The sequence below is a fragment of the Filicampus tigris genome, chromosome 12, assembly GCF_054856515.1.
Source record: "Filicampus tigris isolate MCC_2025a chromosome 12, RoL_Ftig_1.0, whole genome shotgun sequence".
Lineage (NCBI taxonomy): Eukaryota > Metazoa > Chordata > Actinopteri > Syngnathiformes > Syngnathidae > Filicampus > Filicampus tigris.
In genome coordinates this window covers 13,133,369-13,146,656 of record NC_141228.1, presented here as the reverse complement: position 1 = coordinate 13,146,656, position 13,288 = coordinate 13,133,369, and the positions used below count along the sequence as shown (strand labels likewise).

The 13,288-nt window shown below is 38.0% G+C and overlaps 1 protein-coding gene across 1 annotated transcript; it reads left to right on the top strand.

Moving 5' to 3' along the window:
* Window positions 1-1,303: 1,303 nt before the first annotated feature.
* cdkn2c (cyclin-dependent kinase inhibitor 2C (p18, inhibits CDK4)) lies at window positions 1,304-12,756 on the top strand. Its single transcript, XM_086047236.1, has 4 exons — window positions 1,304-1,572; window positions 2,341-2,936; window positions 3,923-4,280; window positions 12,119-12,756. The coding sequence occupies exons 2-3, from the start codon at window positions 2,667-2,669 to the stop codon at window positions 4,277-4,279; spliced, it is 627 nt and encodes a 208-aa protein (XP_085903362.1). The 5' UTR covers window positions 1,304-1,572; window positions 2,341-2,666; the 3' UTR covers window position 4,280; window positions 12,119-12,756.
* The last annotated feature ends 532 nt before the right edge of the window (window positions 12,757-13,288 follow it).

The window sequence follows — 13,288 nt, the reverse complement described above, 5'->3', positions numbered from 1 at the left end:
TTCACTATAGTTACATAATAATTCCCAAGAAGGATTCTAAGGACTTAATCGAACTCCAGAAATAAGGGAGTTTTCTAAAATTCACAGTTTTTAGTTAATTATATTAAAAACCTCTGCAGAACGTGAATGTGTAGGGCCTGATGACTGTGTTTGCCTTGGACTCCAAAATGACTAAATATGCCCCTGGTAACTGAAAACCACTACTACCAGTTTGCAACATCAGTAAACTACCAATGATTCATGGTCAGATCTACATTGGCACTTAACATGTTTGGGAGATTTTTTTTATGGTCTAAAGAAACCACGGTTGAACATTTTGGCCATAATTCCAAAATGTGTATTTGGTACAAACGCAACACTGCTAATCACCGTACCTACAGTGAAGCATGCTGGTGGTAGCATCATGCTTTGAGGCTGTTTTTTTTTTTTATCTGAAACTGGGGCCTTTGAAAGGTGGAAGAAATTCTGAACAGTTCCAAATATTAGTCAATGTAACAGGAAACCAGAACAGCTTGAATTATTTGGGGTTAATCAGAGAGCCATGGTGGCCACTGGCCAGCGTGTGCTCAGGGACTCTCATTGAACATAACTTTGAACGTGATTGGTTCTATAAACAGCCACATCCCAGTTAGAAAATTTGTGTAGACGTTTTCTCTGGACTGAGTCAGTCCCGGCCAAAGCCAGTAGAGGGAGGCAGACTCCAAGGAAAACCAAGCAACAGCACCACACTTCTCACTTGCAGGGAGAAATGATTAACCCTTGTATGGTGTTCGTATTTTTGTTACTCAGCCAGTGTTGATGGGTCTGGTGGACGCGCGAGAGTTTGGGGTTTTCAAAACAACACGATCAAATAATTTTGTGTTGAAATACTCGACCCGAATTGTAAGTCATGTGAAGTCATGTGAAGAGCAAACATTGTTAATATTTGCCCTTTACCTTTTTTAGATCACATTTATAAATTAATGTGCTACTCCTTTAAAAAAATGTAATTAAAAAATAAAATAAAAAAAAGAAAGAAAATATTTTTCCTTTTATGTTTTTATGATATGCCTTGGGTCATTTGTTTTAAACTGAACGCGGGGTCCACAAACCCGCGAAAACCATACTGGGGTTAAACACAAAGGTTGGGGGCGGGGGGGGGGTCTTCTTAATCGATTGTGTGTGCGTGTACGTGTGTGTATGTGTGTGTGTTTGTGTGTGGATACTGTTTTCTTGTCAAGTATTAAACCGAACAAACGGGAAGTGTCCTCTCTTTTTCGCCCGAGAGCAAGTACTGCGCTTTGTCTCTTTTAGAGGAAGCTACCCGCCTCCTTTGTCCTTACAGATCGCATCCAATCATGACTTGTCTTTTTTTGAGAGGTAAAGGGTTGTGCGTGTGTGTGTGTGTGAGAGAGGGAACCATGCATAACCGCTGGACACACATCCTCCATTGTATTACCGTAAAATTAACCGTTCTCTCTGCCATACAAGTTCTTGTACGAGTGGTTTATTCGGGAGTTCGCCATCGAATCGAGCATGGTTTATGTGCTCCTTATCCGACGCAGCATATTTGAAAATGAGCGGGAAATGACCGTGAGTTGGCGTCACTTTTTTTTTTGCTTCCGTTCAGACCTTCGCTGCAGTCGTTTGTTCATCAACTGATTAGGCTTCCCTTTTCACGTTTATTTGCACATATTGTCCTTATTATGTTTTTGTCTTTTCTTTTTCCGTTGTTATACCGGGGCCTGCCTCACAGAGGCGTTATTGTTGTTTATTATTTTTTTTATTATAAATGACGTTGTTAATAATAATGACCATAACAAATGCCACTTACTTTATGTATTTATTTGATTTTTTTGGTTCATTTTCGCTATTGACGCTCTTTATCCCAAATTGGAATTTTTTATTTATTTATTTATTTATTAGAAATAATCGTCCTATTATCATTATATAAATGCTATTTTTTTAAATATATTATTCATAATTGTTATATTTGTGTGTTTATCTTTAACCTTAATACAAGATACAGTAGATATAACATGTATTGATATATTATAGTTTTTCAGTAACGTCAGTAAGTGTATTTATATAAAGTCAGTCTATACGCAAAAATAGACCGCTTGTTGCATACTATTGTCATATCAATTAAAACATCGCAATGACTTGCTGCTATTTAATATAGACTGCTCTTCACGTAAACACAACTCTCTAAATGAATGTTTAATATAGCTGAGATGTACAGTGGTTAACTTAGTATGTAACAAAATACATAAATACACATATTAAATGATTTTTATTTCATATTATATAATGATCGTGATGTATACATTCATTAATGCTCCGAACTGCTTATATCCTCAGTAGGGACGCGGGCGTGATGTCTTTGGCAAGAGGCAGAGTGCACCCTAATCTGGTCGCCAGACAATCGCAGTGATGTTGTATTTATTTATTTTTATATAAATGATCTTAAATATAGTTTATTTAAAATGAAGTGACAAATATTTTCAAATATTATGGTTGTGCTGATTCTATTCTGTTCATTTGACGTGAAATGAGCTGTAACCTCAGCATTATAACAAAACATTTGACACGATGTTATGCATCCCTAATAAGGATTCACTTCAGGTTGGACATCCAGTTTCTATGAATCTGAGGCCAATACAAGCAATAGAAGCATAAAATGTCAGATGCGACAGGGGAGGAGTCTCTCTTTCTCTCTCTCTCTCTCTCTCTCTCTCTCTCTCCCTCTATCATTTCACAGAACATACGCCTCAGATCAGGCAGCTCCATTTTGGCCTTCTGTAATCTGCCTCCCCCCAAGAATGGCTGACATATTACCACTAGCCGATCGCCTGTGCAGTGCCTCTGCTAACGGAAATTTACCAGACGTTTTATTGTTGCTGCAAAATGGAGCTGCTGTCAATGGAAGGAATACTTTCAAAAGGACTGCACTACAGGTTGGTTTGTTCATTCCCCCCCCCCCATCTCCAAATAACTATGCATATTTTACTTATAAACCTGTATTATTGGACCTTTGTAACTTTGTTGTAAAGGCACATACACATTTTGATCATTTTTCATCAGGAAATAATCCAAAAAGGAGAAGTAATGGGTGAAAAAACACCACAAAGGAGGTCAAATGCTCCACAATGGATCAGGCTAATGTTACATAACTAGATTCATATTGCTAAGTATAAAGTAATCATTTCAAATTGTTTTAAGCAAGTCATCCATCCATCCTAACTGCTTTTCATTAAACTTATAAACATGTTTCTGTGTTTTTATAGACCAATCCCTATAAACATTCACTCTTTAACTTGACCTATAAAGTTGCTTTCAACAAAGACATTAATTTGAGCATTATTTTCCATAAACTTTGAGTGGAACACAAGGTTGATGGTCAAGTGTATGAATAAAAAGAAGGGGGGATCAAAATGGAGGGCTTGCTATTAAAATGTAGTTGACAGTTTTGCAGAATAAAGCCCTTTTATGCATGCCTGCTTGGATTTTTATTTTATATATATATATATATATATATATATATATATATATATATATATATATATATATATATATATATATATATATATATATATATATATATATATATATATATATATATATATAATTCATTTGCATTCATATTTAGCGCCACTAAGTGTCCTAAATGACACTTCACAAAGTTTTATGGGTGTGCATTCATCAAACGTTATACTTTGGTAGATGGTGCTTTTTTTAACTGTATAAACGGAAAACAGCATGCCTTATTGTCCTCTTTAATTATTGAAGTAACATATATTTAGCTTTTTTGATCCCACTCCATCCCATCCCCCATTCATGCTTTTTTTTTGTTGCACATATTGATTTTAATGATAAACGACTATATCAGAATTAAAAGGTTTTCTATTACAATGCCAACGACTATAGTCTTACGTGTCCACAGGTCGTCAAATTGTGCAGCACCGCGGTCGTCGAGGCCCTCCTTGAGGCCGAGGCTGACCCGAACCTCCGCGACCCGGTACTCGGCCTCACGGTCACCCACGACGCCGCCCGCGAAGGTTTCGCGGACACCGTACGGGCGCTGCTGGCTCACGGAGCGGACGTGAATCTCGCGGACGAGCGTGGGAACCTCCCGCTGCATTTGGCCGCCAAGTGGGGCCGCATTGAGGTTGTCCGGGTTCTAGTGGGAGCCACCGCGGATCCACTGAAGGTGAACAATGACGGGCACACCGCGGAGCAGTTGGCGCTTCTTCACGGGTGGAATGACACGGCCGCCTGGATCCACAGCTACCTGAGCTAAGGTGAGCACATTTAAATCTAATCGACACGTGTTCAAAAATATAGTCACAATGAAACGTTCATTAGAAATGTAATTTAATGAAACAAAAACAACAGTAAGAAAAAGTATAATTCCAGTCAATTTTACCAAGCTCATTTGAAATGTTGATATTATTCATATCAAGACATTACCTGCTCGCTTGCATGCATGCAGCTACAGCCGTTATGAGACACGAGAACATTTTATTCTTGCAAAGTGATTTAATTAAACCAAAAACACAAAATTCATACTTCCCCTCAATTTGATGTGTGCTATAACCTCGACATGGTTTTCTACCTACGATACCATTACATTGAGAAATTAACTTTACTTAACTTGTAAGAGCGATTTCATTAAATTAGATAATATACTTGGAGTGAATTTATGAAGCAAACTTAGTATTAGCCGTCTAGACAATTTCGATCATGTCAACGGCATACGATACTGTTACCACTATAGTTTTAGCTGTATTTAAACGCGATGAAAATGTAGTTCTTACGAGAACTAAATAACATAAATAATAAACAAATAATAAATCATTTTATGGAGTCAAAAACATAAAAAACATACTTGAAGTCAATTTTATCAAGCTAATTTTTGTATTAGTCATAGTTTTAATATTTGCTAATGTCGACGACATAGTCTGCTAATTACATTATTTTTATCTGTTTCATTACCTGTAGATACTTGTCTAAAATATAGATACACGGAACATTTACTTCTGTGAAGTAATTTCATTAAAGAAAAAAACACGAAAGCCAACTTTGCAGTCAGTTTTACCAAGCTAATTTTTAGTTAATTTTCAATTAGTCGTGGTTTTAATATTCGCTATGTCAACGACATAATCTGCTGGTTACTGTTATCATTAGCTATAGCAACACCATTGCCTGCAGTTCATTTCTTAGGCAATAAAAGCAAATGTTGACACTTGTTCAAAATGTAACATTTTATTCTGTCAGAAGTCATTTTTTTTAAAACAAATAACCACAAGAAGCATACTTCGATTTTCAATTTTATGCAATTTGGTATTAGCCATAGTTTTAATATTCGCTAATAGGCAGCAACTGCTAGAATTAGCTTTAGTTACATAATTAACTGTAGATACTTATCCACAATATTGGCATGAAGAACATTTTATTCTCGAATAAGTAATTTCATTAAACAAAAAAAACACAAAGAAATATTATTTACAGTCAGTTTACAAAGGTGCACTGAAAAAAATGCTGAAATTTTATTTTGTCAAGTGGTTGCATGAAATGAAATCAACTGAATCCAGAAAGATTTCTAAGCAGACTATACATCTATTTTAAAATGTATCTGGATATAGATATGATTTTATTTCGTGCAACCACTTGATGAAATATAATTGAGTAAATTCAGCCATAATTTTTTTTTTTTAATTTTAGTTTTTTAAGTCAACCCAAACATATTTTTTTCTAGAATATATTATATGCAAGCCCACTAGTTGAAATAAGGCATTCCGTATGTGCAATAAGAGTTAATCCACCCGTTTTTAGCCATCTCTGGGGGCGGCCATTTTGTCACTTCTGTCGACTGAAAATGACATCACAACTGCTCAGGGTAACGACCAATCACGACTCAGCTTCAGAAAACAGGTCAGCTGTGATTGGTTGTTACCTGAGCCCTGAGCAGTTGTGATATCATTTTCAGTGGACAGAATTGACAAAATGGCCACCCCCTGAGATGGCTAAAAAGGGTGGATTTTGCTACTTAACTCATATTCCACAAACGAAATACTAACCAGAATGCCGTGTTTCAACTAGTGGGCCTGCTGGGAACATATTTGTGAAAAAAAATGTGTTTGGGATGATTTCCCCTTTACAATCAACCCACACATATTTTTTTCAAGAAAAAAATCATTCATGAACATGACAAAAAGCTACCATGGTACCATATAGAACTGAATCGTAATCCCTCTGAATCGATTCGTTACATTGAGTGTTGTGTTCTAATTTGGAGTCTAGACTTACTGAAGGCTATTTACTCTAATTGTTAGGGGTGAGCATCGCTCCTCAAAAGAGCATTAGTTAAGTTTCTCCATTCAAGGATATAACAAATTATTAAGAGTGGCCTTACAGTATATATATTATAAATTAGACATTAGTTATGTTTACAATGCAAGCAGCATGATAATACTATAATTGCTGTTGAAAACTATACATAGAGTACAGTACATTAAATGATAATACATTGCTGTGGGCTTAGCGCAGGGGTCACCAAGTCCGGTCCTCAAGGGCACCTATCCTGCATGTTTCCAATCTCTCCCCGCTGCAACACACATTGCCATGGGAATTGGTCTTGTCCTTGAACTCAATAATTGCCATGCAACTGGGTGGTCTAGTTTTTTTTTTTTTTTTTTTTTTTAACTTCTGTGTTGAGATGGGCCAGAACAACATCAATTCATGTTTTTGTACACTCTTATTTGAAGCCGAGGACATCAGTCAGAGCAATTACAGTTCTGATGTAGTCTAAATCAGCACCTGAGGCAGAAAGTGACAAGAAACCAAGAAAGGTTCACTATACAATTAGTCCAAAATCAATAAAGCCAAGACTAGAGATGAGAGACATACTTACAGGGGAAGGACATTAAAGGATGCGAGCTTCAAAGAGAAACCAAAGTCCACTGGTGGAATGTCTAGGACCGCACAAGCACACGCCTAGATTCCTCTGCGAGACATCCAGCAGGTCAGACACAAGGAGATTATCTGGGCATTGTGCCATGGGAGAGAGGCCTGGGGGTGGTTGGTGCTCACCTGCGACGCGGGCATAGTGTGGGATTCCGGCACACGCGCACGAGTATAGCAAGCTCAGGCAGGAATAGCAAAAAAGGTTGAGTCAGAAAATAGGGGAAAAACCCAGTGTAGGCAGGAATAAGCAGAGCATTCACTGAGCGCTATGAAGGCATGGCATCGCAGCAGGACGGGGTTTAAACAAAGAAAACACAACAGGGACTAATCTAAAAATGACTACACAAAGAAGCAGTCGTCGTATGCCCCCCTCCATTAAGTGGTCCGCAATTCAAGTCACTACAGGTATAAAGTTGAAATAAATACATCACAGGTTTGACAAACCACAGAAAAGAGTGTTGGCAAAAAAGTACATAAAACGAAGCTTCAAAATCGTGAAAAATTATACAATCGTCTCCGCTCTCAAATGTGTTGAAACCAAGCCCTGCTCGACTGTCAATCACTTGCCACCCGGAAAATGAAAATAATGCTATTTCATCTAGTGTCTTTCTTATGCCTATACTTCGCGATTTGCTACTTGTTTGAGCCACGAAAACGCATCCCCTTAAGGCCTCCTGGAATGTCATAAAAAAAAGCCACTAGCCGCCAGATAGTTTGTGAGCTAACAGGCTTAGGCCTAGCTCACAATTGCCCCAGATAATCGCTGAAATGAACGGAGGCACTCAAGTTCTTCCGTCGTGGGGGAAGGGCAACTCACGCCACACGCCCCGAGTTCTAAATCTCTACATGTAGAGTATAATGTATTGAGAAAAAAAATTATGAATTCACTTTACAGTGTGATAAAAATGTAAACAGGCCCAGTTCAGGAAGATGACTTAAAGTAGAGGTCTGCAACAATGTAATGTGTAACATGTATTATAGCTCACTGTCAAATAAATAAAAAGGGTTCATAACAACAGCAGTGCAACAATATTTTTCCAAACCAAACTGCATCCATCTTTTTTTTCTTTTTAATACAGTTTATCTTGCTTAGGGTTGCGGGTGTGCCGCTGGACCCTATCCTAGTTGAATTTGGGCAAGAAGTGGCGTACCGAACTGCAAGGACTAATAAATCATGTCTTAACCTCTATTGCAATTCAAACCAGACTGTTCTGTGTGGAATTGGTGTCTAAGTACACAGTTTGTTGTCAGGACTGACAACAGGGAAATGGTCTCCTCGTTTAGGGCAGTAGTCAGCCATGTTTGTTCAACTGGAACATTTTGCAGTCTGACCTGTGCAATGCAATTTTCCCGGATCAAGTGGCAGATGGGCGGAGCATGAGGAAAGGAGAAGAGCTGATTGGCTTAGGCAAAAGCTGATGAAACCTGGTGAAAGCTGTGACACAGCACAAGATGACTAAAATAGAAGGAACCAAGCATGAAAGCAAACACTGAACATTTCACGTGCATCATTAACCGTCACAAATGCAGATGGACAAAGAACGTATTTTTTAAAAAATGTTTGTGTCAGTTATCGCGAGACAGTAACCACAATGAAACTGAAAGTGGACTATTTCTTTTCAACTCTCATATCCTCTGGTGTGCTTGTGCAATTCATTTTCCTCAAGCCCAGTCACTTTCATGAAGTTCCTTCATTTTCCCTCACAGGGTTAATTACGCGGTATATATCTATCATTTGTGTACAGTGTATATTAACAGTCTTCACACATTTATTGTGCATTTTTTAAATCTAAAAAAAATATACTCAGATGAATAATTTCAGAATTCTTTCCCAATTTGGTGTCACACAATAAACCGACAAATGAACTGAAAAACTGAAATCTGTTGCAGAGTTAAATAAACGATAAAGTGGCTGCGTAGATCATTATAAACCCTGAATTTGTACGACACTGCCCATTCACATTCGTGCAAAGATAACCGAAAGTTGAACGTGAAGAATTTCATCCCTCGCTAAAACAACCAACTAAAGCAGGGATATCAAACTCATTTTTGATTACTGATTCGCTCAAATGGCTGCCTGTCAACCCCTATGAATGTTTAATGACTTGGCCATATAATATTCCATGTACACAACAAATTGATGGATAACTACTGTGGAAATCAGCATATATAGTGTAGTTTCTAAAACTGAGCAATAATTTGTTAAATAATTGTTCAATTTGTTTTAAAAGGGAGTTATATAACAAAAAAAAATGCTTGTAATCTCTCAATGTTACCATTTGAAATTTTGGTACAGATTTGAGCAATAAACAAAGTGGATGCACATGATTTGCTTTTGGGTGGGCCACATGAAATGGTGTGGCGGGCTCGATTTGGCCCCATGGACTGGAGTTTGACAGCTAAACCCTAAACCAAACATCCAAATCAAGAAAAGATTTTGCAATGGCCACGTCAGTGCCTACACCTAAATCTAATTGAACATCTCTGGATTGATCTGAAAGGATCAACATATTTGCACATTAAAGGTTAGAATTCACATCATTGCATGGAAATAGTTTCAATATGATTTATCATGGTGTCACCATTATATTTCACCACATACATACCAGATTTGGGGCTAAAATGCATTTTTATGATTTGCGAAAACGACGCAAAAATGAGGCATACCAAGAAAAGAACACTGTCCCGAGAAACGTGGAGGCTCGGTAATGTTCTGGGGCTGCTTTGCTACAACTGGCATTGGGTGTCTTGAATCAGTACAGTGTACAATGAAATCTCAAGAGTATCACGGTATTTTCGAGAGAAACGTGCTACCCAGTGTCAGAAAGCTTGGTCTCAGTCGCAGGCCATGTTTGATTGCAGTGGCTACGTTTACATGGACACATTTTTCTTTTTAATCCAATCAGAGTCCGGATGAAAATTATGATCGGATGTACAGTTTTCATGGACATTAAATATAATGATCAGATTAGGACTTCGGGTTCACAAATTACACTTTCGATCTGAACAATTTATTTTGACATGCGCAGATTGACCAAATACAGTATACCGGAAAAAGTAGTAGAAGAAGAAACTGAAGCGAGTGACTTGTCGCAAAACAGAGTGGAGTGTGTACCGGAAGCATTTTTATTTCGATCAGGCTTTTAATCCGAATAAATGTGTCCATGGAAACGTAGCCAGTGATTGATCGCTTCAAAAGGTTGTACAACAAAATATTAAGGATGCCATCATTTAAAAAAAAATCTATTTATTTCTGTTGAACCACAATTCAAAAGCAGTGTCTGATTTTCAATGTTAAATTACATTTTATTTATTATTATTTTTTTGTCAGATAAAAGTTATTTCTGTGACCACTGACCACTGTGGGTGTTTCTTTCATTAACAGAGCAGTACCAACAATTTTGTCCATGTGGATTATTCTATGTGAGTCCTGGAACTTTGCTGACACACCTCGTTTCTTTTTAATGAATTCATTTTACACAATGTCTTACTGTCTGCAGACACCAAATCAAGATAAAATAGCACAAAAGTCGATTTAACGCAAAATTTGGCATTGGAATAAAAAGTTAGTAATTTTAAGTGTGTTTTGAGGCCTTCTTTAGTAGCATGGACGGAGATACGTTGTGATGGCATACAACAGAGTTAATTAATCAGAAGTTGAGCGTGATTTTTAAAGAAATACACTTAGCAGTTGACCATCTAAGCGAATTTTGCGCTGTCAAAAGCTTAAAATCATCCACCTGGTGGCGCCCCAGATATGCGCGTCGACGGCCTTGTTGATAGCGGAATGTGGAGTGTTTTTGACTGATGAGTGAAAAACCGATGGTGATTCCACACTTTTCGCACTCTTTGTGTCACGTTAATATGAATTCATTAAAAATAGTTCCTAGAAATTTGGTAAACCGCTCTAACGTTTCATTTAGGAAGTGCATGCGCAGGCCGCTCCGTGCACGTCTGCAGAGGTTTACATATACGCAGATTACAATGGTGAGCACAATCTTGGATATAGTGGAGTATATGTAATTTTGTAGCGTAGTTTGTAAAGGCAGAACTGATGTATTATTAAAAAACAAACAAACAAACAAAAAAACATTATTTGTGCAAGTGTACCACGAGTATAATAGAATAGAATAGAACAGGAATAGAAGAGAATAGAATGGGCAAAACAAACGTGTATTTGCATGATGTGACTATTCAAATAATATATTCATGAGAACACTGCTATAACGGAACCTATCGCATCCATGCAGTCGGGCCTGCTGTGCCTTTCCCCAATATTTATTTATTTTCCAAAGCGCGTTTGCAAAGGCGCGTTAGATGTGCGCCAGGCGCGTTACATGTGCGCCAGAATACAGATTTTATATACATATCTAACATTGTCGTTTATTGACTTACTTTGAAACTGGGGGGAATGTTTACAATTCAATTACTACGCGCTCCTTTCATTTTGAAATGCAACCCTGAAATAAATCGGTTTTGTTGAATATTTGTACAAGTGTGGTCCTCAACAAATACGGTGCATCTTGATAATTTCCTTGGGAACATTTATCCATACGCGTGTTGTGCGCGTATTGTCATCGCACTGCACCTTTTCGTTTATTGGAAATATAGCAACACAATGTTGACTTATTGAATCAGATGTCATGACAGTCCATGTACCATGTTCGCTTTTGACATTTAAGACTAGTGTAACGCTTTGACTGTTTTTTTTCCACCAAGACGTTTGACTTTGACTCGTCAATTGAAGACGTTTGAGTTGCTTTAAATGCTTAAAACACTGACAAAAACGACTGCAGGATGTTTTTTTTCGGTGTAGGAAAGTGAAAAGGTACAAGTGTCAACTTTAGTTATGTGTGGCCTCATTGGACTCAGGGGAGTGGATTATACGCAGCTCAAGGCTCGGGACAGAGTGTATGCAGTGAGGCCTAAAAGCCGGGCGGAGGGCATGGGGCGTGGTTGTGACGTATACTTCTCACGTTTGGATTGGCTTAAAGATATGACGTGACAAACGGGAACGAGGCCAGCAGGTGGATCACGTTGCTCTTTGCTTTGTTTGCTCGCGGAAATCTCCACAATACACGTACAGTTATTTTGGGCACTTATATTGTCAATTTATTTGCGCAAATGTTTAATTCCCATGAACTCACCCAGCTTTTCTTCCTCTTTCACACAGCCTAGAAGATTTGATGATCTGGATTCGCACGCCACTTCTGCTTTTTGCTAAACTGATAACATTTCCAATGTTATAAAGCCCATCAAGTTGTTTTAATAATGGAAAAGAAAAATGACAATATTAACAATTGCATTGTTTTGTTTTATTTGGATTGTGCCGTTACAAATACAGAGGAACGTCCAAAGTTGGTTGACTTCCAAGTTGTTCGAACTTCTGTTTTTCACTCAGATGTCAGGATCAGGAATTGATCAGGAATTTTAGAGGTGCTGACATTTGACAACCTGATTAAGGCTAAAACTTATCATTACAACAACACAAAAGAAGTTTTACTCACCTCTAGTGTTTTGCTTCTTGACGCATCACATGGAACATTTTCAAAGTTCTGCCACCGGCACCGCCCACTCTTCAATTAACCAACAGAATCAGACGGGTCGGATGACAACACAGCGCACCACAGTAAAGGATCCGAACGGAAACTGTGGCAACGATTTGGTTCCGTCATGCGTGAAAAAGGTCTGCACTCAAGAAAGTGCTTGTTATGTCCACTCCAAGGTTGTCCCATAAATTTGTCCTGTACTTTGACAAACATCATGACCATCATTTTGCATCACAATAATAAACTACACGCATGGACAAAATTGTTGGTTCCCCTCTGTGAATGAAAGAAAAACACAGCGGCCACAGAAATAACTTATCAGACAAAAGTTATGATGATGACATGTTATGAAAATTAACCAATGAAAGGCATTCCTTTTCAGTTGTGGTTCAACAGAATTATTAAAAAGCAAAATTATGAAACTGGCCTGGACAAAAATGATGGCACCCTTAACTTAATATTTTGCCGCAACACCTTTGGAGGCAATCGCTACAATCAAATGATCAGACTTCTATTTTGGCAAACTCTTCATGAGCAAACCGCTCCAAATTGTCTCAGGTTCGAAAGGTTAGATCAGGACTCAAAGAAGGCCAATTAAGAATAGTCCAAAGTTTTGCTCTTTGCCATTTTAGGGTGTTTTTAGCTGTGTTTTTTTGTTTGTTAATCCTGTTGTAAGACCCATGGCCAGCAACTGAGACTAAGCTTCCTGATACTGGGCAGCACATTTTTCTCAAATACAGTGATAGTCTTGAGATTTCATTGTACCCTGCACAGATTCAAGACATCCAGTGCCA